This window comes from Fusarium venenatum (assembly GCF_020744135.1).
Source record: "Fusarium venenatum strain MPI-CAGE-CH-0201 chromosome Unknown EDB82scaffold_2, whole genome shotgun sequence".
Classification (NCBI taxonomy): Eukaryota; Fungi; Ascomycota; class Sordariomycetes; order Hypocreales; family Nectriaceae; genus Fusarium; species Fusarium venenatum.
This window is the reverse complement of record NW_027072130.1, coordinates 7704815-7730211: the sequence shown is the minus strand read 5'-3', so window position 1 is coordinate 7730211 and position 25397 is coordinate 7704815. Positions and strand designations below refer to the sequence as shown.

Genomic DNA, 25397 nt, shown 5'->3' with positions numbered 1-25397 from the left:
TTATAGTAGTAACGATCCCCCATGCTCCAAACCAGATGATAGGCACCTTCCCAAACCTTCGCCTCGAAAATTATCTTTGAACTCCAGTACCGGTACCAGAGCTTGAGTTGATACCCGGCCTCTGCAAGTCCCAAAAAGCACAATGGTGCAAATAAACGCAATCGAAGAGCTCACACGGACCGAGTCTCTAACCAAAGTAGCTGATGAGGATCTGAAGCGGGAAAGGGACCTGGAGGAGGGTTCAACTTCAGTCGAATTCGATGACAATGTTGACAATGATCCCAATATCGTCAACTGGGATGGTCCTGACGATCCAGAAAACCCCCAGAACTGGTCAATGAAGAAGAAGACTATTACAGTAATAATAGTTTCGTCTGTGACATTCGTCACGTAAGAAGTTTCCATCTCTAACTGACTTAATTTACTAACTATTCTAGTCCACTGGCTTCTTCCATCTTCGCGCCTAGTATCGAGCAAGTTATGACAGAGTTCCATTCTACGAATTCGCAAGTGGCATCTTTCATCGTCTCAGTGTACCTCCTTGGATATTGTTTCGGTCCGTTAGTCATCGCTCCTCTATCCGAAATGTACGGTCGTCTTCCACTCTACCACGCTTGCAATGTTCTCTTCGTCATCTTCAACGTAGCTTGTGCGTTGGCCCCGAACCTAGGTGGTCTCATCGCATTCCGCCTTCTTGCTGGACTTGCTGGCTCGTGTCCACTAACCATTGGAGCTGGGTCTTTGGCCGATATTATCTCAAGAGAAAAACGTGGCGCTGCCATGTCTTCGTGGGCTCTTGGGCCTCTTTTTGGACCGGTTATCGGACCAGTTGGTAAGTTCATATCTCATGACAATCATTTGTTCTAGTTTGAAGCTGACGAACTTAGCTGGCGGATACCTTTCACAAGCCAAGAGCTGGCGATGGTCTTTCTGGGTTGTCTCTATTCTGGTATGTGAAACTACCCTCAGGGTATCAGAAAAATTGACCTCTGGAAGCATAAGGGATAAAATTAGTAGGTCACTTTATGCTCCTTAGAGTATATTTCTTAGACTACTTATTTTTATACCCTAGAGCTTAGGGGGCCATTTTTTTCTGGTACCCAGTAGCTACGACGTTGGCCATGGAGCAAATCTGACTCGTCTAAAGGCCGGTGCAATTACAATCATGGCATTTGTGTTCATGAGAGAGACATATGCATATACTATTCTCGATAAGAAGGCCAAGAAGCTTCGTAAGGAAACAGGAAACCCTAAGCTACGCTCTGCTCTCGCCAAAGATATCACTACGAAAGAACTCTTCAGCATGGCCATGGTGCGGCCGACAAAGATGCTCTTGTTTGCGCCTATCGTGTCGCTCTTATCGCTTTATATGGCACTCGTTTACGGTTATCTCTATCTCCTCTTTACAGCCATTCCCACCTTGTTCGTCAAAGAATATCATTTCTCCAGCGGGTCGGTTGGTCTTTCTTACCTGGGAATTGGTGTAGGATCCTTGATAGGACTTGTTATTTCCGGGGCGATGTCAGACCCGTTGGTCAACTACTTGACCAAGAAGAACGGGGGAGAGCGTAAGCCAGAGTACCGACTACCACTTATGGCTGCAGCTTGCTTCATGGTCCCAGCCGGTCTATTTATGTTTGGGTGGTCTGCCGAGGCCAGAACTCACTGGATCGTCCCTATTATTGGCACCTCTTTCTTGGGGGTTGGTATGATCATCGTGTTTGTAAGTGTTCTGGGTGCGGCGGGATGACTGATACAGCTTAACTAACATGACTTAGATGTGCATCTCAGTCTACCTAGTTGACGCATACATCGAGTATGCTGCTTCTGCTATTGCTGCAAGTACCGTACTCCGATCACTAGTCGGAGCACTATTGCCCCTGGCTGGAGGAAGTATGTACAAGAGCCTCGGTTATGGTTGGGGAACTTCGGTGCTGGGCTTTGTTGCAGCAGCAGCAATTCCGTTGCCGCTGGTCTTCTACAAGTACGGAGAGAGAATTCGAAGCCGGAATCTATTCGATGTCAAGCTTTAAGTAAAAGTTGAGAAAGGCAAGTGATGAATGGTGCAAGTGCCTAAGGGTCAGGATATTCGTATGAATAATGTGGAATAAAGGTCAGCAGGGAATCATACGACGGCTTGTTATAAGTATTTCTATTGATAGACATAGAGAAAACGATTACCTCTTCGCCACTCACAAAAACTCTAGCCTCAATGTTATCAAGTATTTAGCAAGTAAAGTTGTTGTCAGTCTTTTCGTCCATGGATAATTGCTAGCCCATATGGCTTATACGCTACGAAACCTGGTCGATTCCTTCCAATTGGTAGTATCTGGCATTACCCCCTTGAGCAATAATAACCTAAACATGATACTATCTAGACTAGTGTGTAGCAGAAAGGTTGGCCTCCTAAGTCTTAGGGTGTAAAAATAAGTAGTATAAGAGTTATAGTCTAAGGAGCATAAACTGACCTGCTAATTTCGCTTACGCTTCCAGCGGTCAATTGTAACACCCTGAGGCCAAAACAACGTCACTGCTCACAGCTACCTAGCTGGGCTCTTGCTCGTGCAGCTCCGGGTTGTCATCCCGTTAGCCCGCATTCCTCAAGAAGGATCAATAAGTTTATGTTGTACTCGTTGAAATCCTAGTCATTACTGCATCCGCCACTAGACAGTGTGGGTGCTTGTTTGTTTCTAGCGAGAAATTTACCCGTCGGACTTTATATATACTAGGTTACGTCCAGAGCATATTGCTTACAATAGATATCAACTAGTATTTTCAAACCATACATGAACCTCCCCTCTTCTTATGAACTCAAAATCTACCGAACCAGAGCCAGACCAACAAAATGTTGAAAAGCTGAGAGAGAAACCAGCCGCTGTCGAGGCCGTAAAGCAACCCGATAATACCGACAATGGAGATTCTATTAATGAGCTTGAACGATGGAATAGTCCTCGAATCAATTCTTACCGCTTTTATGCGACCAATCTCTCATTTCTTATCATGGGAATGAATGATGCATCTCTAGGAGTAAGTTATATGTATCAGTTACAGATCTTGACTTGACTGACTAATCTACAGGCTTTGTTGCCATATGTATGCAAACCTTCTTGACAATAGCAGACAACTCGAAATATCTAATTATCCAACTAGATCGAAACGTATTATGGCATAAACTATACCACAGTCTCTACCATGTTCCTTGTTCCTGTTGCGGGCTACGTAGTTGCAGCGCTCACCAATAACTGGATTCACTACACCTTGGGCCAGCGGGGAGTTGCCATCCTCGGGCCTCTCTGCCGTCTTGTTGCTTACATACCAGTGGCACTTCACCCTCCATTCCCAGCACTACCTTGTGTCATGCTTTTCACTGGGTTCGGCAACGGGATACAGGATAGTAGCTACAATGCTTGGATCGGTAACATGCAACGCGCCAACGAGCTGCTGGGTTTCCTTCATGGCTCGTACGGTCTTGGTGGTACCATCGGTCCTCTGATAGCTTCTGCCATGGTAACAGAAGGCAATCTCTCTTGGTACACTTACTTCTACATCATGGCAGGCCTCGTAGTTGTTGAGTTTCTCGTTGGAACTGCTGCCTTCTGGAAGGCAACAGGCCAAGAGTACCGACGACGGGTTCGTTTCGAAGAAGGAAAAGACCGCGCCACAACACGCATGGCTGTCAAGAAACCAATTACTTGGATAGTTGCTGTGTTTCTTCTAGGATACGTGGCAGCTGAAGTCAGCCTGGGAGGCTGGATTGTCACTTTCATGCTTCGTGTCCGTCATGCCAAACCGTTTCTTGCAGGCTTGACAGTAACGTTGTTCTGGCTGGGATTAACGCTGGGCAGAGTTGTGCTGGGATTTATAACAGAGAGGACTGGTGAAAAGACAGCCATCATGGTATATCTCATGCTCTCGATTGGGCTGGAACTACTGTACTGGCTCGTACCTAACTTTATTGCCTCTGTCATCTTTGTTATGCTTCTTGGTTTCTTCCTCGGACCCCTGTTTCCTGCTTCAATGGTTGCAGCAACCAAACTTTTGCCTGCTGACTATCATGTGAGCGCCATTGGGTTTGCCGCTGCAGTTGGAGGAGGAGGCGCCGCTGTAGGACCGTTTGCTGTTGGAGCGATTGCTCAACACACTGGCGTCCAAGTTTTGCAGCCCATAATAGTTGGTCTTCTTGGAGCAATCACTATGGTTTGGCTGCTTCTGCCAGGAGGATTTAGGAAGGGTGGATTGGAGAGGGCCAGGGAATTAAACATGAAGCCAGGAGGAGACGTGAAAGAAGCTTGGTCTTGGGTCAAGCTTAAAGTAAGAAGTTCGAAATGAAAGATATATAAGTAAATCGTTTAAATAAACTGCTCAAGGACTAGGTAGTAACAATTGCAAGCGTCGACGTTATTTATATGTGTTTGGTTGTATCAAGTGGGTAAAAGAAAAGTTGACCTCCGAAATTTAAGCTATAAAATAAATAGTCTAAAAAGTCTAATCTAGATAGCATAAGTTTGTCTAGCAATTTCTATCATTTTTCATGCTCCTAATGGCTGCTAATCTTTCTGATATCCTGAGGTGCACTTATACCAATTCATGGAGTGGCTCCCTGTACGTCACCGAACCCGGCATGGAGGGGTTCTCGCTATCTTATCAACTCTCTCTGCGAACTTTTGGCTGAAGGAGGGGAAATAGATAAACCAAATCCGAACTGCCTACCCATTGTCGCATCACCACCTCGTCTGTAAAAAAAGCCTTGTTCCTATAATTTGAAGGCTTCTCTTTTCAGTACCTCTAAAAAAAATCACTACAAACCGCTCTATCGTGTCCAATCGACCTTACGGCCCTCTTCATCATGGCGCCGACTTCGGCCAGCATCACAGCTCTCGCGCCCTTCAAGCCCGATCTTCATGAGCGCGCCTGGGCCTCTGTTCCTCACCCGACACTCCCTTTGATCGCAACAGCTCATGCCAAAGCCGTCACCGTATACTCTCTCTCAACCGCTTCAGCGCACAGCGTCCTCACCGGCGGCCATACTCGTTCCGTTCGCTCCGTCGCATGGAAGCCCCATCTACGTCCCGGCAACTTATGCCTTGTTACCGGAAGTTTTGATTCTACAGCTGGAATATGGCGATGGGAGGGCCAAGAGCAGGAGGAAGGCGGACTAGAAGTCGAAGTAACGCAGCAAACTCTGCGAAGGAAGAACAACGACGATAGCGACGATGAAAACGATGCCGCTAATAAGGAATGGGAGTTTACACTTGTCCTTGAGGGTCACGACTCAGAAATCAAGTCTTGTTCTTTCAGTCCTTCAGGCTCTTACCTCGCTACGTGCTCGCGCGACAAGTCAGTCTGGATATGGGAAGACATTGGTGCCTCTGAAGAGGATGACGAGTGGGAGACTATTGCAGTGCTTAACGAGCATGAAGGAGACGTCAAGGCCGTCGCTTGGTGTCCCGACGTCCCTGGCCGCAATTCCATTCGCAGCTACTCTGCCGATGTGCTTGCTAGCGCGAGTTACGATAATACGGTGCGCATCTGGCGCGAAGATGGTGACGCCGAATGGGTTTGCGTTGCTGTCCTTGAGGGGCATGAGGGCACTGTCTGGGGATTGCAGTGGGAGGCGCGACCACGAGAGGGAGATCAGTTCCCACGATTACTGACCTTCTCCGCCGACAACACCATCCGTATATGGACGTTAAAGCAGGACGATGAGGGAGAGGAGAGCGCCACAGGAGGTGCAGCAGGCGCTCTAGGTGGCATCCCCAACACTATGCGAAGGTCTCTACGAGAGGAATGGGTATGCACAGCTGTTTTTCCAAAGATTCACACCCGCGATATTTACTCTGTGGCATGGAGTGCGAAGACGGGAATGGTAGCAAGCACTGGTAGTGATGGCGTTGTTGCGCTGTACGCCGAGGATGGCGAGCAAGATACAGATGGTCAAGACCAAACCATGAGCAACACAGAGGAAAGCAAGCAATCTTCATGGAGAGTTGTAACTACTCAACCTGGAGCTCACGGGCCGTATGAGGTTAACCACATTACGTGGTGTCGGAGATACGATGCCGGCTCGGAACGACGAGGAGAGGAGGAGATGCTTGTTACAACGGGCGACGACGGGATTGTGCGGCCGTGGCAAGTTGAGGTTCATGCGCCAAGGTAGCATTGCGTCTTGATCTAAATAGCAAGCAATAATCTACATCTCAGTTCCATGTTGCTCAAGCCTCAGGGTATTAAAAGAATTGACCGCTGGAAGCATAAGAGATGAAAATAGTACTACACTTTATGCTTCTTAGGGTATAGTTCTTAGACTACTTATTTTTATACCCTAAGACTTAGGAGGCTATTTTTTTCTGCTACCCAGTAGTCAAGCTATTAAGGTCTCATATCAGTATTAATCTATGCATTGAATTGTCTACAGTTCAAGGAAATGATGAGCAGTGTAAAACTTCGAACAATAAAAAAAATCATGCTATGTCGTTCCCAAGCCCATGCCAACGCAAGGCAAAATTCCTTTGTCTAGGAGGGGTATGATACAAAGTGGTTTACATGAAAAGCTTATTAATTGCTCCCCAAATCCCGTGGCTTCTTTTAGACTTCTTCCCTCCCAAACTCTTAGTGGTTGTGCACCCTGTTATGTCCCTTTAGTAAATCTCCTTCATTGACTATTCACCCGCTTACTCGCCCTTGAGCTTGTCCTGCTTAACAGTGAAAGCCATCTCGAGGAAGTCCTTCTCCTCCTTGGTGTGGACGTTCTTGAGACCGGTGGCAACAGAGGCACTGGGGTTTCGGCCAGCGTACATGACGTGCTTGCGGGTGTGGTGCTCAGTGTTGTTGAGCAAAGTCTCGATACGGGGCTGAGTGAAGCTCCAGGCACCGGCGTTGAGAGGCTCCTCCTGGCACCAGACGATGGTCTTGGCGTTGGGGTACATGTCGAGGTTCTCCTTGAGTTGTTGCCAAGGGAAGGGGTTCAGCTGCTCAATGCGGGTGAAAGCGACGTTGTCAATGTTGTTGTCAGATCGGTACTTGTGAAGGGCAGCCCAGACCTGACCAGTGCAGAGAACAACACGCTCAATCTGGTCAGGAGATTTGATAGCACCAGTCTCGTGCTCAGGGTCAGGAATGATCCACTGGAATCCGGCGTTCTCGCCAGTGAAAGCCTCAATGTCGCTGCGAGCAAGAGGGTGACGGAGGAGAGACTTGGAGAAGAAGATGATAAGGGCTGAGAGAAAGTTAGTATTAGCAAATCCAAGAACATATAAAAGATCACTTACGCTTGCGGTACTGGCGGTGCAACTGTCGGCGGAGAGCGTGGAACAGGTTGGCGGGAGAGGTGAAGTAGGCGATCTGCATGTTGCAGTCCTGGTGTTGACGGACGAGCTTCTCACCAGTGGGGAACTCTCGGGGGTCCTCGTTACTGAGCTGGAGGTATCGCTCAAGGCGTCCAGAGGAGTGCTCAGGACCCTGACCATCGTAACCGTGGGGCAGGGACATGACAAGACCTGTTCGCTGCATCCACTTGACTTCACCAGAGGCGATGAACTGATCAATGATACATTGGGCGTTGTTGGCAAAGTCACCGAACTGGGCCTCCCACATGACAAGAGCATGAGGAGATGACAGAGAGTAACCGTACTCGAAACCAAGGGCACCAAACTCGCTCAGAGAAGAGTTGGAGATCACAAACTTGCCCTGGTCTTGGCTAAGGTTCTGGAGAGGAGTGTGAGTATCCTCAGTCTCCTGGTCGTGGAAGACAGCGTGGCGCTGAGAGAAAGTACCACGCTCAACATCCTGACCGGAGACACGGACGTGGTAACCCTCAGTAACGAGAGTACCGAAAGCCAGAGCCTCGGCGGTGGGGAAGTCGATGTTCTTACCCTCAACAACAGACTTGGTTCGGTTGCTTAGGATACGCTTCAGGTTGCGGTGAACTTGGAAGCCCTCGGGAACACTTCCAATAGCATTACCGATATGCTCGAGAGTAGTGGGCTTGACGTTAGTCTCGCTGGTGGCAAGAACCTCGGTAGCCAGCTCCTTGGGGGACTTGAAGCCGTTCCAGGCAGAGGTGGTCCACTCCTTGGAGGTGGGTGTGTAGTCCTTGGACTTGGTGAAGCTCTCCTCGAGCATACCCCAGACCCACTGCTTGTGCTCCTCGACATCGGCCTTGGAGAAAGAACCCTCCTCGATAAGCTTATCGACGTAGATGTCAATTTGAGGCTCCTTGGCGTTGATGCGCTTGTACATGAGAGGCTGGGTGAAAGAAGGCTGATCGGTCTCATTGTGACCGTACTTTCGGTAACAGTTGAGATCAATGACAACATCGTGCTGGAACTCGGCACGCCAGTCAGCAGCGAGCTGGCAGACGAAGTTGACGGCCTCGACATCATCGGCGTTAACGTGGAAGACGGGGGCGTCGATGGCCTTGGCGATATCGGTACAGTAGGCGGTGGATCGGGCGAAACGAGGGTCGGTTGTGAAACCAATCTGGTTGTTGACAACCAGGTGGATGGTACCTCCAGTGGAGAAGGCAGGGAGAGAGTGGAAGCCGAGGCACTCGTAGACGATACCCTGAGCAGCAAAGGCAGCGTCACCGTGGAGGAGGACACTCATAGCAGTGCGGTGAGTCTTCTCATCGTTGTTGTAGTGCTGGATAGCACGGGTCTTACCCAGGACGACGGGGTCCTCAGCCTCAAGATGCGAAGGGTTGGCGACCAGAGAAAGCTGCACGCGCTTGCCAGAAGGCGTGGGGCGCTCGAAGTTCATACCGAGATGGTACTTGACGTCACCAGAGCCCTCATCCTCACCACCAGATGTACCAGCGAACTCGCTGAAGATTGACTCGTTGGGCTTTCGGACGACGTTGGAGAGGACGTTAAGACGACCACGATGGGGCATACCGATGACGATATCCTTGACACCATAGTCAACACTGCGGTCGATAAGAGCCTTCATACCGGGAACAAGGGTTTCGCAACCCTCGAGACCGAATCGCTTGTCGTTGGGGTACTTGGTAGACAAGAAAGACTCGAAGCTGGAACTCCAGATAAGACGGTCGAGAACACGACGCTTCTCATCGACGGAGTACTTGAAAGGGGTGGGAACCTCGAGACGCTCACGGAGCCAGTCGCACTTGTCACGATCAGGGATGTGGATGAACTCAACACCGAAAGAGCCGCAGTAGATTCTCTCACAAGCATCAACGATCTCGCGGAGAGTCATCTTCTCGCGGCCATCACGCTTGAAACGAGGCAAGATACCGGGACCGAGAGTGTACTCAGTGTCCATATCCTTCTCGGTGAATCCGTAGTGCTCAAGAGTCAGTTCCTTAGGCTTGATGTTGGCGAAACCCTTGGCGTCACTGGTGCCCCGGATACCGAGAGGGTCAATCTTGGCGGTGTGGTGGCCACGAGACTGGTAGGCGCGGACAAGAAGCTGGACCTTGAGATGGTTGGTGACATCGGAACCGTCTTCCATGGCCAAGTTACCAGAAAGACGAGGAACACCGCCAGTCATATTGGGAACCAGGTTAGGAGGAGGCTGGAAGGCCTGGGAGATGGGCATCTCGCCGCCCTCCATGTTCTTGAAGTAGACCTGCCAAGAGATGTGGACGCTCTCAGGATCTTGTCTCCACTGCATGTACATCTCATCGACGTAGCTGGCGGTGCTTCCAGAAAGGAAGTTATCGTTGGGGTCGGGGGGCGCTGAGGTCGCGCTGGTCGCATAGTTGCGGCGAGCAGAGACAGCCAGAGGGCGGCGGGAGGCAGCGAGCTTCCATGATGAGGTACGGGCTGAGACGGTCGAGATGGAGGCGGTAGAAGAGGCAGCAGAGCATCGAGCACTGCGAAGGAGCTGCGAGCTAGCTCTACAGAGCGAATTCCTCAACATGATGGGCGATTTGCCTATGTGGAGAAATTGGACAATACAAGTTTATAGGTGAAGAAACTAAAGGATATAGATGGGAAGCATCCCTCGGCGAGCCTGATCGCAACACGAAAGAAAGGCGGAGTAAGTCGATTTAAGAGGTAATTCCCAGTCAAAACTGAGGGGAGGAATTGGAATTGGGGATGAGAGGATGGGAGAGGAACACGAAGAAGAAATTGTCTTAGTAGGTACAACTGGGACTGGGACTGGGCTGGAGCTCAGAGTCGCTAGGGAACTGCTGGACTGGCTTTTGATGTCCTGCTGCAGGTTAAAAAATACTATGACGCCCCGGCAAACCCGGTTCTGGCCGCCAGGGATCGGTACTTTTATTGGTCAGGAGCACCCGTAGCGCTACGGTCAGGGACAAAACTCCGTGCGTGACACTGTGAGATTCAGGCCTCTGTTAGGTGCGCAAAGTTAGAATTTCAAGGTGAAAGGTGACCGGTTTTCATTGTCCGGAAGCCCACATGACACACTGTTTTGGAGGTCATCGTGGACATTTGTGCCAGCCATCATTGGGGCACGTCTCATTATTTTTGGGGCATTGGGGTTCTCGTTCGGAGACTCGAGGGCTCTTTACCGAGGATCACCATAATGCTTGATCGTGGAGGATGGAATTGATTCCCCGGAAACTACAACAGCATCCGCCACTGTCCTCATGACATCCATTGCGCCAGACTATCGCTTGCATTCCCCACGTTCTCGGTATGTTTAAACAGAGGCATATCATGATGGTGGGTGAGTAAAGGTTTGGTGGTGCATTTGTGGACTCGACACACAACACAGCAGAAAGGGGAAGGTCTACTTCGCACGGTCTGGCCTGGTCTGGTTTCGGTCTGGGTGTCAGTTATTCCTGGATCGTAGCCCATTCCCGCGGGGCAAACGGGAAAAGACTTGAAATTGCGGAGTAACCATCGTGAAGTTTTACGTGGTTGAAACAGGGATAGCCGACGCCACATGTACATTACCTATTACAGTCTGTAACTGCAACTGTAACTGCAACTCACACAACATGCAATTCAGGTTTTCGGGAACGTTTCAAGGCGGAACGGAGCTGTTTGAACCACAGACGAAAACAGTCACTTATCGATGAATCTGTATCCATTCAGATAAGCCACATGGGAGTTAGGGTAGGTACTGGCACGTCTGACGTATGTCAATTCATCTACTTGGGTAGGTACTCCTCAGGATATCAGAGAAATTGACCACTGGAAGCATAAGAGACGAAATTAGTAGGTCACTTTATGCTCCTTACATAGACTATATTTCTTAGACTACTTATTATTATACCCGAAGTCTTAGGAGGCTATTTTTTCTACTACCCAACAAGTACTATCCAAATATCCATCCAGCTTTCATGATGATACATATCATGTTCTAGTACATGTGATTCACTTCAAACTTGTGCCAACACCTTACTGGGTTTTTAATGATTTATATTCATAAAGCCGTTGAGTCTAATTATGCTGCCAGTGCTCTCTAGTAATCGGTCTGGGCCTTTTCCAGCGCATTAGTTGTTAGCCACCCTGTCTGCAGCTTGGCTTCGGCCTCGTTGCCAGCAGTTATGTTCTGTGGATGGCTGGCCGCTGGCTACGCCTGAAACTGAGCATTGGGAGGTAACCACTCGCTGCGGACACCGAAATGGTAGAAGCAGCGTGCCTGTCTAATTATGCCTCTGTTGATACCTGAATCCCCTCAGCCGCCAGTGCTCTCGAGTAATCTGCCTGGGCCTTTTCCAACGCATTAATCGTTGGCTGCATCAAAGCAATAACCGCCGTTTTCCCACCTCCGACATTATCAGATCTCCACCGAATTTTCTTACCGGTACGCTCAAAGTGATCACGGATCTCCTTCTTACGATTGCGGATGATCTCCTCCCGTTCGTTGTCCGCTTCTTCCGCGACGGTGTTGATTCGTGTAAGAGAGCGACCAAGAGACTCGGCCAAGTACTGTAGTTCGCCAGCACGGTCTGGATCGCCCGAGAGGAATGCGTTCCAGAATTGGTGTAAGAACTCAATGGTGGTCGCATGAGTGAGGCTGCACTTGCGGGAAATCTCAACAGGTAGACCCATAGGCTCAGCAGTGTCCGTGTCATGGCCGTACTTCTGGACACGTTGCTGGCGTATTCCCTTCATGATGTCCTTATCAGCAGCCAGGAGGGCAGAGCGAGAACCAACATGTGGTCTTTTAGGGGTGTCGTCGTCGCTGTCGCTTTGTTCGTCGAATCCCATTGCTGCCTGGATGTTGATGCCGCCAGCTCCATCACTCTCGAGTGTATCTAGATCTGCCATAATATCGAAAAGCACATCGCTGGGTACTTGTTTTTCGAAGATGGCAGCTTGCTTCGAGGGGGCTGAGTCGTGTTTCGAGAAGAACTTGTTCTGTTCATTCACGTTGAGCATGATACGATGCTCTTGAGCATCGCCCTTGAGATCACGCAATGCCAGTTGAACGTAGGCATTGTATCCGCCATCAGGGTCGTCCGTGTTAACGTCAGACGGTGCCACATTGGCCATGATCTTCTCGCTGAGGCTATTCAGCGTCTTCACGATGGGCATGTTCGCTCTTGGGCGCATCTCGACGTCCTTTGCGTTGCCGCTTCTGAAACCACCTTGGTTTTCTTCGTTGGCCTCTATGTCGATGATGTGTGGCACCTGCTGGGCCATAATCTTGCTCTGAAACGCGACCGTATTCTCGCTTGGATCGTATTTGTCGAACAGAGGGTCAGTAGTGTCATTTTCTATGACTCGTTCACCGCGTAGTTTTTTGGAAAGTCTGCTGAGGAAGAAGCGTGACCAGAATTCTGCCTCGGATAATTTGGGGACGTTCTCGTTGTAAACACGCTTGATCAGAGGATGTTGAGCGAATATCATCTGTACCTGCTCCACGCTGATGTTCAATTTTAGCTCACCGTCAACTGTCTTAGGCTTGACCGTAGAGAGGACGTTATAGGCTCCTTTCTTCTGGTTAATCTCAATCGCGTGAGCGCGGAGAATGTTTATGCGCGTCGACCAAAACTGTGAATTAAACGCGGCTCCTGATAATGATTCGGGCTTGGTTTGCATCGCTTCGACGTAAGTCTGATGTAGGCTAGTTTCTTTTCTCATGAGGGACTGCTGTAGTTCTATGTCGTTCTTGAGTTGTGAGTCATCGAACCAGCGCGAGGATGAAGCATGCTGTGAATTGACAGCGCTGGCAAAGGCCATGGATGCTGAACCGCTACCAGTGCCCGCAGCGCTTGGGTTTGGTGTTGAAGAACCGCCATTTGAACCGGAAGGCTTGGGAACAGCCACATCACCACCGCGCGATGACGCTAATAATGTAGACAGGAGATCTTTGACGGCCTTCGCCTCATCCTTGGCTTCGGCGGTGTTGAAATGAAAGAGATATGTAGCAGGGTCCGCATCTCCAACTTTTTCGAAGATTTTTAGCATTACCTTTGGTGAGGAATCTGGAGTCTGCTGAAGATCTGATTTCCGTCAGTTTCTGAGGCGCGTTTCATAAAATTTGTTTGCTTCTCCTTACTTGTGATATTGTTGATATTAAGTGTCACGGTGGGAGGGCCCCCGGAATTAGGAGTCCAAGTGACAAGCTGGCGGTCACTCGTGAGAGTCAGGACACCCTCCTTCTTCTTAAAGAGGGTGCGTCCCACGGGAATAGCCATGGTGAGGTTTGAAAATAATTATGAATTGAAGAAACTGATCAAAGAAAGATTTATACGTCGGAGTTGAGATATGCTCCAGGCAGGGGACCCACATGTGGTCACTGATTCACTGCACTGATCGATTACCTAAGGCAACCAACTCAGGTAAAAGCAGTGAGTGTTCATAATGAATACAAGCTTTTGGGAAGGAATAGATTGGATGGTCTTTAGACTATTTCATTCTTTAGGTACCTATGTTAGATTTGTTATTACACTTTTTCTTGTGGATTTTGATACCTATCAATATGGGAACAAAAGCTTGTACGCAATCCCTAAGAATACATGGGTGTACCTTTGCAATCACCAAGAAGTCTAGTCTAATGGAATAGCATAAACTGACCTGTTAATTTTTAACTATAGGTAAGGGGAGTCATTGCTTTATACTGTTTTCGTTTTTTTTTTCTCGTCTTGTCCTGTAGGCGTTATAGCATTAACTAAGTTTCGTTTTTATTAGCTTGTATTCGACCTCTTGATTCAGCATCTCCTCATATTTGGGGTCTTCTTCGTCACTTAACTCGTCGTCCGACGAAATACACATCTCTGGATCTAAAGACTGTCGTGATGCTTCAGGTTCTGTCTGGTTCCCGCGTTACGCTAGTGTTGGTCCAATCACAGCTACAAAACGGTAACGTCCCCGTACAGTTGGAAAATAGCAGGTCAGTTTATACTATTTACACCAAACATGATCAGTTTTCAGGTGATAAACTTCAACCTGGTTAAGCAAATGATCCTTTTAGTGTTAGAGGGCTGAGTGAGTGGAACCATTTTGACACTGTACGTGAATGCTTATGCCGACTCCAACCTGTAGTTGTGGATCAAATGTGTCAATGAATTAATGATTTTCGACTTCGAGATGGGTCTATCCGAAAATTCGATGAAAAGTAAGTTCTTCTTTTAAGGACCATGGGTGACTAGTCCAAGATCAAATCTAGATGCAATCAATCACTCCAATCCAACGTCTATATATCTTTCAGGGTGCCAAATAACAGTCTTGCTATTCCATCCACCAAGTGCCTCTCAAATCTGGCAATGTCTATGTAAGTATATGTGTTATACAATAAAATACCCCCAGCGCCGTGAAGTACACATACATGAACCCAAATCCCAATAAACTCATGGACCGCGGCGTATGCGGACCTCATCAGCATCAGCGAGCTTCTTCTCCGCGCCTACACCAAACCCCATCATCTTCTTTGCGCCCTTCTTCTTCGCTCCGTATTCCTCGTCGAATTTGCGGATCTGCTTAAGTGACTGCATATCCTCACTGATGCTGGCCGGGATCTGGCGCAGCGCCTTGTCAAAGTGATCCTGGCGTAATATACGCTTCTTAGGGTACTCGTAAGGCTCAGGGCCGGTGTGTCGTGCGGCAGCCTCGTTTTCTTCCTCAACAGCGGCCATAGCAGCGGCGACACAAGCGTTCTTCAGGTCAGATCCTGAGTAGTAGGGAGTACGCTTGGCGAGGTCTTCGAGCGACACGGTAGGTTCGAGAGTTTCGCCCTTGAGAAGAATATTGAGAATGGCAGTGCGGTCAGGCTGCATAGGGAGATCGATGAGAAGACGGCGAGGCAGGCGGCGGAGAACAGCATCGTCAAGATCAAAGGGACGATTTGTTGCAACCATGATGAAAGCTTCTGTCTCTTCAAGACCATCCCACTCTTTGAGGAACTGGTTGATGTGGGAGCGGTGCGATGCGCGAGCACCAAGCATGCTTCGGTTGGCTAACAGAGAGTCGGCCTCGTCGATGAAGACAACGCAAGGAGAAATCTTCTTCGCAAGAGTGAAAACAGCACGAATAAGCTTTTCACTCTCGCCAACCCACTTGTCGTTGATAGTAGCACCACTGATCTCAAGCATGTTTGCACCACTCTCTTTAGCGACGGCCTTTGCAAGTAAAGTCTTACCTGTACCAGGGGGTCCGTACAGTAGACATCCAGGAATTTTGTCCTGGGCCAGTACACCATAGGAGAAAGCATCCGGTCTCACCAAAGCAAGGGTCGTAAGCAGCTTGAGCGCAGTTATGGTTTCCTTAGGCACATGAACATCTTCAAATGTCGTTCTCAAATTTTGGCGGTTGATGTGCCCGGAGGATATCCGCTTCTCGTACTCGTTTAACTTAAGAACAGCTCGGTTGCCTGATTGTGAATCTTCTGCCTTCTTCTGTGAATCCTCCCCATCTGACTTGCCGTCTTGCTCTGGCTCGTCGAGGTACCGCTGTCCAGGCTTTTGTCGTAAGGGTCCCATTAGGAGGCGCTCATATACTCCTCCCGGCGCAGCACCAGCTGTCTCTTCTTCGTGACGCTTGGCTGCGCTCGCGATATTGTAAACCTCTGGTAAAGGAAGTATTGACTTCTTGAGCATCTGGGCCCGAGTGTCGGTGGCGTGCATAAAGATTTTCATGTGCGCATCGGAAAAGTCAAGAAACTGATGGCTGCCCAATGCTTTCAACATTCGGTTGATGTTTTGAACATTCTCCACGAAGATATCTGTTTCTTGGAGGGGAAAGAGGTTATCTGAAGTCTGCGTCCCGCCAGATGGCTTGGGTTGGCTCAAAGTGCGCTGAGGATGTATATGTCGAGAGATGACGAAATCGCTAGTAGCTATATCTCGGAGCATACCCTGATACTCCTCGGAAGGTTGCTCGCTCGATGAGGTTGCGAGGATGGCTATTTTGGAACCTTGCCGCCATGCCACATCCACCAGGTTTCTCAACCGCGTAATCAACATCGAACCCTCGAGGGTCATGTTCAATTCCACAAAGTCATGGATATGAATGATAAGGGGCTTTTCACGGGGGGGGTCTTGCTTCACCTCAGCAGCCTCTAAAATCTGGGCCAGGACTTTATCGATCTTGAGGTTCTCCCATTTCCCAAAAGGATCGTAGCTACCCTGTTTGATCTTCGACAATTCTTCCTCGAGTCCACCTGATGCTGTACGAATATTAATCACGCCCGTATCAGGGTCATTATCCTCCTCTTCTGGTCGTGCCACAACGTCAGGGTCCTTGTAGAGCTTTCCGTTCATTTCTGCAGCACGGAATCCCATGTGGGACAATGATCCTCGCGAGTAGGCCCAGTCCTGTTCAAGATAATCCCCCACTACCACAGACAAATCTTGGGCATTGAGCTTAATCAAATCGGCATCGTTGAAGTATGCGACATGGTCCGCAACAGCAGTCGATATGGCTTGGCCGCTGTAACCCGACATAGACAAGACAGTTATCTGACGCTTGAGATTTTTGGACTCCGAGTCGGGAGGTGGTGGTGTCGTCAACTCGCGACGGAGAGCGGATCGGACGGAGGAGAACGTGAGGACAGGGAGATCAGCAATAGCTTGAGATAGAGAGTGGTCAAGTCTCCAGTCATAATCAAGGATGCTGTCGAGGCCGGTCTGAACTGACAAGAACTGGTCCCGGAACTCTTGGGTGTGTCGGTCAAAGTCCTTGTAGTAGTGCCACCACCAGAACGGCCGTGATGTATATGTGTATTCGGGATGGCGGGCAGGGTATAACGAATCGGTCAAGTGCCATGCTGAATCGAGTAACATATCGTAGGCACGGGTAAGGCTTGTCAGCTTGTGAACAAGCTCATCTGTTTTGCAGGAATTGGGCTCGATGGCCGTAATTTCGTTTGCGCGATCTGCAACTTTCTCAACCAAGGCACTGAATGTCGTATCGAAGTAGTCTTCGAGCGCCTTGTTTGATTCTGGGGCTCGGGTATTCTTGTCGGTAGCTTGAGGATCGATAAAGATTGAGGACGTCTTGGGTTGCTTGGCATCTTCAGCAAGAGCAATCGGGAGCTGCGGTCTTGTCCAGGCATGGTGAAGAGTAACGTTGTCGTCGAGAAACGATTGTGGCAGCTTGACGGGAGGTAGTGCGGGAGCAGCCTGTTTGCGAGCTATTCTGCTTTTTAGAGAACTTGATGCTCGAACTCGAGAGCGACCGGGCAGGTTGTCGGTCCCATTTTGTGGTTGTATTTCTTCATCTTCTACCGCTGTCGACTGGTTCGGAGGTTTATCGCCATTGTTTGCGCCTGCGCCTGCTGTATTTTTCCAAGTCGACGATGTTTTGAATGATCGACAAAGGATTCGGGATCGGGCTTGGGATCTGGCGGCGGCGACAGCAGGATGGAGCAGGGCACGAAGCCCTGTCAATTGCATCCGGGCGAGTGCTCGTCGGTCGGGACCGAGAGTATAGAGTTGAGAAGTTTAGCAACGTCTCAAGAGATTCGTCGTCGCAAGACTGTTTGTGAGCCGGCCTTGTCCAACAAACTTCCCCGAAATTTAGAGCCGTTGCGTCAAAAACGGAAACGGATTTACCAAAGTCGAATCGGCCGAATCCCGGTCAAATTCCGGCTCCGACAGTTTGACAGATCTATCAGTTTGCTATTATTTTCAAGACAAATGTAGGTTGACGAATAAATCGCCATGTCAGAATTAAGAGTCCCCTGTAATGTGTCATTTGAAGCGGTTTGCTCTTAATCAAACAGCAGGCATCTTTCAAGTCTAGGGTATTCTCAAATGGTCAAGAGTAGAAACCAAGTGTAAGTGAACCTCACTAGATAGCGGCAGTAACAACATAGAAATGGTAAAGAAACTCCGTCTGATAATGCTCTGTGTTCATTTGCAGCAATCAATATTCCCATGGAACATTTTTGGATCGAAGCTAGGGACCTCATTTCACAGGATTCAGACGCACTTATCCTATGTTCTGGATGAGAACCACGCTGCAGGTTGTCATAACCATGTTTTCATAAGTATGATACTTCTATTTCTACTCAGGTTGGACCAACAATTGACACTGATATTGACGTGAAAATTGGAATAATCATAACTCACATATAACTAATGCACGTTTGCGCACATTTCAACAAAATCCGTCTCGTATATGCCCCCCTGTCACGAAATATTACAATCAGTCTCCACAAACCGGGCTGAAACTGCCCGGGACAGGCTTCAGGGTATCAAAAGAATTGGCTGCAGGAACCATCAGAGACGAAATAAGTAGGTCAGCTTGCACTGTTTAGATGAGATTCTTTAGTTTATTTATTTATGTCCCATAAAGCTGAGAGGTCAACTTTTCGTTACCTACCTACCTGTAAACAAACAGGCTAGGGCGTCTGCTGGCTCTGGCTTTCACCCTCGTCGACCTTGCGTGTCAAGAGACTTGTTTCGAAATGTCAAGAAACTATTTCGAAACAATTTGAATTTCAAAAGCTCGGGACTCAGACTTGACCCAGCCAAGTACCTCTGCTTACCAGGGATGAGAACGTGTATATGAGTTATTCATTGGCAATGATAGCTCAGTAAACCCATGCCAACTGTATTCACAAAAAGAAATTTGAAAGCCTCCCGTTGCAACGTTATCTCTTATCTTTAATCTGCCAGGCTTGGCTCATTCGGCACTTGATCCAGAAGAGGTGTCTAGATGTACTGTCATCATAGACTTCAGCCGTCATCCACTCGCAGCTCTTGGTAGTAATTAGAATGCTGCTAAGCCTCGTTGGTGCTAAAACGCCTACGCGGGGTTTCCACTGTTAGGCGACGACGCCTGTCACTTGTCATCAACACTACAACTCCCATGTCTTGACTCTTTACCCTGGCTTGAATCGTTTTCTCACTTGTTATACGTACTCTGCTCAATCTGGGAAGACAGGACACCCCTTTGAGCGCTATGTTATAACACCGAATCACTTTACTCGTTACTCGCCAACCTACTTCAACAATGGACAACTCTCAAGTCATACCAGAACAGTCTCAATCAAGCAGCCCAGAAGAATCAGTTTCTAATTCCGACAAGCCTTATCACTCAAAACGACCTCACAAGAAGTCGCGTGCAGGATGTCGCAATTGTAAAACCCGTAAGGTCAAATGCGATGAGGCCCGTCCTGTGTGTAAATCTTGCAGACTACGCAAGGCTGATTGCGTATACAATACCACTACAACCTCAGGAAATGACAAAGTTATCAACAATTCACGTCGCTCTTCTGCAGAATCATCACCCGCTCAACAGAAATCACCTACACCTGATGCCGAGTCCATTAGCGAGGGGATCCTCGAGGAGGTTAACACCCTGACGGTACAGCCGCTCTTCCGTCCTCGTCCCATGGACAGGACGGACATGAAGCTACTTTGGTTCTACACCAGCACAACAGCCACGTCTTTCTCTGTTGACGAGGGACCGCTTAATCCCATAAACGATGTATTGAGGAACCGCCTAGTACAGGTCGCTTTCGAGAACCCGTTCCTCATGGATTCGTTGTTCGGTCTGGCAAGCCTTCACATGCAAAGCCTCGACTTGAAGCCTGATGCCGCCCGCGCATTGGCATATCGTGCCCGCTCATTCGAAGGATACCGTGTGGCCGTGGAACAAGCCCGCCCGGAGACATTTCCGGCTCTGCTCGCGAATTCCCTACTTCTCACTGCTCTCGCATCTCAAAATTTCCGGGATAAAGATGCCAAAAAGCTTTACATAATAGACTGGATGATCGTATGGCGAGGCATCGGCCTGGTCATCGACCTGATGGGTGTTGAAAGGCTTATTGATTCGGGGCTCTACCCTCTGTTCAACCGACCTGCTATTGATATTGAGCAAGCCGCAAATCACATCCCCGCTGTTCTTCTCTTGATGATCAACTCCATCGAGCCCAGTGACCCGGAGTTTCTCGATTACGAAACTTACTATGAGACGCTTCAATTCTTGGGCTCCTTGTACCAAAACTTACATGATGGCTTCGGACCTATTATGATGTTGCGAATCATTACATGGTTCACTTTCGTCCCGAAGAATTTCGTGCAATTCGTACGTGACTTACGCCCTCGCGCACTCATAATTTTGGCCTACTACGCCACCTTTCTCAAGCTCCCAATGGACGTCTGGTGGATGGAGAATATCGGAAACCGATCCCTACAAGACCTTTGCGAGTACATTGGTCCAGAATGGCAGCAATACCTTCTCGTCCCGCATATGGCACGTTTAGTTGAAAAGCCGGCTGAGGTAGCTAGGGTATTGTTCGAAGATCCCAACTGGCAGCCCAGGGCGCCAAACAATCTTCGATTGGATCCCACGGCGGCTGTCACACTGGTTGATGAGACAGGTAGACGTATCGAATGGATACCCGCTGAGAAAAGGCTTGTGCTTATGGATGAAAGAGAGCAGATCACATCCAAAACCAAGGCTGCAGAGAAATGGAGGAGAGAAATGAACTCCAATTTCCCATTTGAGCAATAGTCAAGTATGTTTTATTATGTATGCTAGATGTTGGAATTGAGACTATGTAGAAAATGGATCAGACTTGGCCGAGGGACATCGTTGGAGTTTAAAGGGTCGCTGGGTTAGATTCCCCTCAGGACATGAGGAAAGTTGGTACTGTCTTCCCAGGAGACAAATCATTTACTTATCTTATACCATCTTAGACCTGACCATTAGGTTTCTGATTCTTGCATTCTAAATCTGGAGGCCAACTTCTGTTGTCCACGGGGACCCTAAATGAGACCTCTGTCAGGCTTCATCCCACTGAACAGGCTCGTCTATCATTCATCTTGATCTCCGGAGCCCTCTCTCCCGTCATCCATTTTCAAGCTGTTCACTGTCATTTTTCTTGATACAGCTTCCTCAGGGCATATGGAACATTGGTCGTTGGAAGCATAAGGGACGAAAGTAGTAGGTCGGTTTATGCTCTTTAGACTAGACTTCTGAGGCTATTTATTTTTTGTGCCCTGAAGCTTAGAGGCCAACTTTCTACTTCAGACTGGGGGGTCTTTGCACGTTGACATGGTCATCTTCGGTTTCGAGTGCGTCAACTGATGATAATGTTAGCTTAACGGGCTCGCTTCTTATTTCGTTCCTATTCCGCCTGCATCTTCAATACAAATATAAAAATATCTGTTGGTGACCTGGATAGATAGAATCTGATTATGTCAATGCAAATGTCCAGTAGATACCTATTTAGAAAAATGTTGAACATAAAGCAAATAGATGCTCAATGGACGTCTAATAGACGTTTAGCAATTGTGCAGCAGAAGTGTAATATACGCGCTCTATATCCTACATTATGGTGATAGGCAAGCCGTAGTCATGCCCACCCTAGTGACACACTTGCGGGGGATGAAGTTGGTGCCATATATAACGAGAAACTGACTGATTTCAATAAGACTGACAGACAGAAGGCACATCACAGGACCGTAGGGATAGGGGAGGCGATGAACCGAATCCTGCAAGCCGGCAGAAGTAGCAAAAAAGCTAGCCTCAAGCTTTAAGATAAAGAATAAAGAACCTAAGAAGTTTAGTCTAAAGAGCAAGTAACCTAATAATTCTATCTCTTATGCTTCTAGGAAGTCGAAAGTATATGTAAAAGAATGCATGTCACCAAGTCACAGCAGAATGGGAAAGATCACTTAGTAAAAAAGAAAAGCTTGATATGGCTACAAGAGGAATTTTGTTGATTTCTTGGTACACAGCTCACAAATGAGACTTGATGGAGCTTATGAGAAACCTCCCCGGACCTTGTTTCCTCTGCTCTATACAAAGGTCCTTATTTCTCTCCTCCCGTCTCCCGCGGCATTAACTTCAATACTTAAACCCCTTACTGACCCTCAAGCTCAGCAAGAATCTTCTCACCCTTGGCCTTGGCGGAGGCGAAGTCACCAACCATGTAGAAGGCACCCTCGGGAAGGCTGTCACCCTCACCGCTCAGGATAGCCTTGAAGGAGTTGATGGTCTCCTTAAGGTCGACGAGCTTACCCTCAATACCAGTGAAAACCTGGGCAACAGTGAAAGGCTGGCTCAGGAAACGCTGGATCTTACGGGCACGCTCGACAGTAAGCTTGTCGGCCTCGGACAACTCATCCATACCCAGAATAGCAATGATATCCTGAAGAGACTTGTACTCCTGGAGGATCTGCTGAACACGGGTGGCGGTGTCGTAGTGGTCCTGACCAACAACTCGGGGGTCCAACATACGGGACTTGGAGTCGAGAGGGTCGACAGCGGGGTAGATACCCAACTCGGAGATACCACGAGACAAGACAGTGGTGGCGTCCAAATGGGCGAAAGTAGTGGCAGGGGCAGGATCAGTCAAATCGTCAGCAGGGACGTAGACAGCCTGGACGGAGGTAATGGAACCCTTCTGGGTGGTGGTAATACGCTCCTGCATACCACCCATATCGACGGCGAGAGTGGGCTGGTAACCGACAGCAGAGGGGATACGACCCAAAAGGGCAGACACCTCGGAACCGGCTTGAGTGAATCGGAAAATGTTGTCGATGAAGAGCAGAACGTCCTGGCCTTCAGCATCACGGAAGTATTCGGCAACAGTCAACTTTGCGAATTTAAGTCAGTAATGCATCTAATAATCATCTCAAGGTTGTTTGAAGTCATAAGGGTGGACTAAAGTCCTTAGGATAGCTTAGGACTCATCTTAGGGTAGATGGTCTAAGAATCCTAAATTGTGGAGACTCATGATCATAGGGAATTAGGGAAGGAACACTTACTCCAGTAAGAGCAACACGGGCACGGGCTCCAGGGGGCTCGTTCATCTGACCGAAAACCAGGGCGACCTTGGACTCGCCATCAAGCTGAATGACGGAGGTCTCCTGCATTTCGTGGTACAAATCGTTACCCTCACGGGTACGCTCACCGACACCGGTGAAGACGGAGTAACCACCGTGGGCCTTGGCGATGTTGTTGATAAGCTCCTGAATGAACACAGTCTTGCCGACACCGGCACCACCGAAGAGACCAATCTTTCCACCACGGGCGTAGGGAGCGAGAAGATCGACGACCTTGATACCAGTGACGAGGACCTCAGCAGAGGTGGACTGCTCAACGAACTCGGGGGCTTCGGTGTGAATAGGAAGGCGCTTCTCAGTCTTGATGGGGCCACGCTCGTCAATGGGGTCACCAGTGACGTTCATGATACGGCCAAGAGTCTCGGGGCCGACGGGAATGGTGATGGGAGCACCAGTGTCGTGGGCGGGAGCACCTCGGACGAGACCCTCAGTACCTGTGAAATTCTGTTAGAGTGTGCCCTCTGTGAAAATTCGAAACGATGATGACATACCGTCCATGGCAATACAACGGACGACGTTCTCACCCAGATGTTGCTGTTGATTGTTAGAATTGGTTGGTCAGATGAGGTAATTGTGTCTGTACGTACGGAAACCTCGAGGACAAGCTTCTGGCCATTGTTCTGGGTCTCAAGAGAGTTGAGAATGGCAGGGAGCTTAGCACCATCGAACTTGACTGCAACGTCGTCAGTAATCCACTCGCTGTATTGTTGCAGACTCGTTGAAGTCTGTTGATGATGGTTTACTAACCGTCAACGACGGCACCGATGACCTGCAAACAGTCGGGTTAGCACGGAGTCTTGTGCGAGTCGGTTTCGCCCGGGCGACCGGAATTGAATCAGGAGCAGCTCGTTCTCACCTGGTGAATCTTGCCAGCGCCAACGCCAGTGCTGGCCCATCGGCTGTTGAGGGGAACTCGGAGAGCGGAAGATCGGAGGGCACGTCGAGGAAGGACGGCCGGGCGAGCCGCGCGGGCGAAGGAGGAAATGCCGCTGCCGAGGGAAAAACACAATGGTCAGCTCAATTGGTCTTCAATTGGGGCGGAAAGGGCGTCGAAAAAATATCGACAATCGCTTCCGCGAGCGATACTCACCTCTTGAACATCTTGCCAGATGACAAAGAGCGATCAGAGATAGGAGTGGAGAGAGGTTGGTTGAAGCTGAGGAGAACTTTTACGGGAGGTGAGCAGTTTTGCTCGGGAGGACGACTTGGTCGGTTAGAGCTTTCGCAGAAAGGTCACGTGAGACGCTAGCCCGAAATGACCACTGGCCCCACCGGGGAAGCTGCGATGCCGGCAATTTCCCGGGATGAACACAACGGAATTATTCGCACACCCACTCAATACCGCCAGGAAACCAACGGCGACAGCGGAGAGATGCCTGAGAATCGTCACTGAGTCCTGATTCCTTAGGCCTATAAGCCTGCAGATATTGAATGTTTCTGTGCCGCATTACGTTCGGTCGTGAGACCGATTTGCCAATTTATCTTGGAGGACCAGGCCTACGATGCAATTCGAGTAACTGAAATCGCTCAGGAACCTCTACATCTCTCTTGTTTTATTGTGAGCCTTTGTCTGAAGGCTTAGAAGTCAGGCGCCAGTGATCGTGCAGAAATCTTTAATTAGACGTTGCTTCATGACGGGAAGATGCAAAACAGAGCGGGGAAAGTAGCATTAACCTGGCCGGCCTGGTTGTTTGCTCTTGAATTGGAGGTAGAGTCTTAAGATGGATTGGCTGAAGTGAAGTTCTGAACCATGGCAGCACGTACATCACCTGGCCTCAAGCATACAAACTGGCCTACTATTCCGTTTCTTGCACTTCCAGTGGCCAACTTTCTGATATCCTGAGAGGTGCCCGCCTAAATTGTACTTGCGTGCAGGCACAATGCGAATGCGTGATATTTTCAGATCGAGGTGCAGCGAGATAATAATTTGTCTCAAAGTCCCTGTAACTACGCGTCTGCCATTTATGTTTCCTTGTAGCTATACTACAAATGATTGTTTATGATAGTTTCGTTTATCACTCGCTTCAATAAATGTCGCCATCAATTCAAGACACTTTCTTTCTGGGGCACCATGTAAAATGAGATCCCCATCTTGCCTTGCATCCCGCCGTCTTTCTATGGTGATTAACCCCCATTGGCTAATCTGTCAGCCATGCCGAGATTGCCCCTCTCGTGGCCAATTGCTAGAGGCAATTGGCTATTTCAAGCCTACTGG

The 25397-nt window shown here is 48.9% G+C and overlaps 8 protein-coding genes across 8 annotated transcripts; 4 read left to right on the top strand and 4 right to left on the bottom strand.

Annotated features, from left to right (window-relative positions):
* Window positions 1-271: 271 nt before the first annotated feature.
* On the top strand, window positions 272-2009 carry EDB82DRAFT_415961 (major facilitator superfamily domain-containing protein; the record flags this gene model as incomplete). Its single annotated transcript, XM_065607586.1, has 5 exons — window positions 272-390; window positions 438-832; window positions 888-949; window positions 1148-1736; window positions 1792-2009. Coding segments are annotated over 5 exons (1383 nt in total), but the record flags the coding sequence as incomplete, so codon positions are not given.
* A 471-nt stretch (window positions 2010-2480) lies between these two features.
* Window positions 2481-4421, top strand: EDB82DRAFT_501411 (major facilitator superfamily domain-containing protein). The gene is made up of 3 exons (XM_025736035.2): window positions 2481-3027; window positions 3079-3093; window positions 3151-4421. The coding sequence occupies exons 1-3, from the start codon at window positions 2806-2808 to the stop codon at window positions 4327-4329; spliced, it is 1416 nt and encodes a 471-aa protein (XP_025586682.2). The 5' UTR covers window positions 2481-2805; the 3' UTR covers window positions 4330-4421.
* Window positions 4422-4498: 77 nt separating this feature from the next.
* Window positions 4499-6338, top strand: EDB82DRAFT_501408 (WD40-repeat-containing domain protein). Its single transcript, XM_025736034.2, has one exon. It carries the CDS (start codon window positions 4847-4849, stop codon window positions 6155-6157), a length of 1311 nt encoding a protein of 436 aa, XP_025586681.1. The 5' UTR covers window positions 4499-4846; the 3' UTR covers window positions 6158-6338.
* Window positions 6295-9879, bottom strand: EDB82DRAFT_556554 (thiamine diphosphate-binding protein; the record flags this gene model as incomplete). The annotated part of the gene is made up of 2 exons (XM_025736033.2): window positions 6295-7216; window positions 7269-9879. The coding sequence occupies 2 exons, from the start codon at window positions 9877-9879 to the stop codon at window positions 6672-6674; spliced, it is 3156 nt and encodes a 1051-aa protein (XP_025586680.1). The 3' UTR covers window positions 6295-6671.
* Window positions 9880-11231: 1352 nt separating this feature from the next.
* EDB82DRAFT_191092 (uncharacterized protein) lies at window positions 11232-13674 on the bottom strand. Its single transcript, XM_025736032.2, has 2 exons — window positions 13441-13674; window positions 11232-13384 (listed from the first exon to the last, which is right to left on the bottom strand). Exons 1-2 carry the CDS (start codon window positions 13577-13579, stop codon window positions 11583-11585), a joined length of 1941 nt encoding a protein of 646 aa, XP_025586679.1. The 5' UTR covers window positions 13580-13674; the 3' UTR covers window positions 11232-11582.
* Window positions 13675-14386: 712 nt separating this feature from the next.
* Window positions 14387-18036, bottom strand: EDB82DRAFT_501402 (uncharacterized protein). The gene has a single exon (XM_025736030.2). The coding sequence runs from the start codon at window positions 17771-17773 to the stop codon at window positions 14732-14734; it is 3042 nt and encodes a 1013-aa protein (XP_025586678.1). The 5' UTR covers window positions 17774-18036; the 3' UTR covers window positions 14387-14731.
* Window positions 18037-19337: 1301 nt separating this feature from the next.
* Window positions 19338-20843, top strand: EDB82DRAFT_476058 (uncharacterized protein; the record flags this gene model as incomplete). The annotated part of the gene is made up of 1 exon (XM_025736029.1): window positions 19338-20843. One exon carries the CDS (start codon window positions 19338-19340, stop codon window positions 20841-20843), a length of 1506 nt encoding a protein of 501 aa, XP_025586677.1.
* Window positions 20844-22009: 1166 nt separating this feature from the next.
* Window positions 22010-24715, bottom strand: EDB82DRAFT_501397 (ATP synthase beta chain mitochondrial precursor). Its single transcript, XM_065608641.1, has 7 exons — window positions 24273-24715; window positions 24039-24171; window positions 23930-23951; window positions 23770-23855; window positions 23674-23716; window positions 23105-23616; window positions 22010-22932 (listed from the first exon to the last, which is right to left on the bottom strand). Exons 1-7 carry the CDS (start codon window positions 24281-24283, stop codon window positions 22198-22200), a joined length of 1542 nt encoding a protein of 513 aa, XP_065465012.1. The 5' UTR covers window positions 24284-24715; the 3' UTR covers window positions 22010-22197.
* Window positions 24716-25397: the final 682 nt, after the last annotated feature.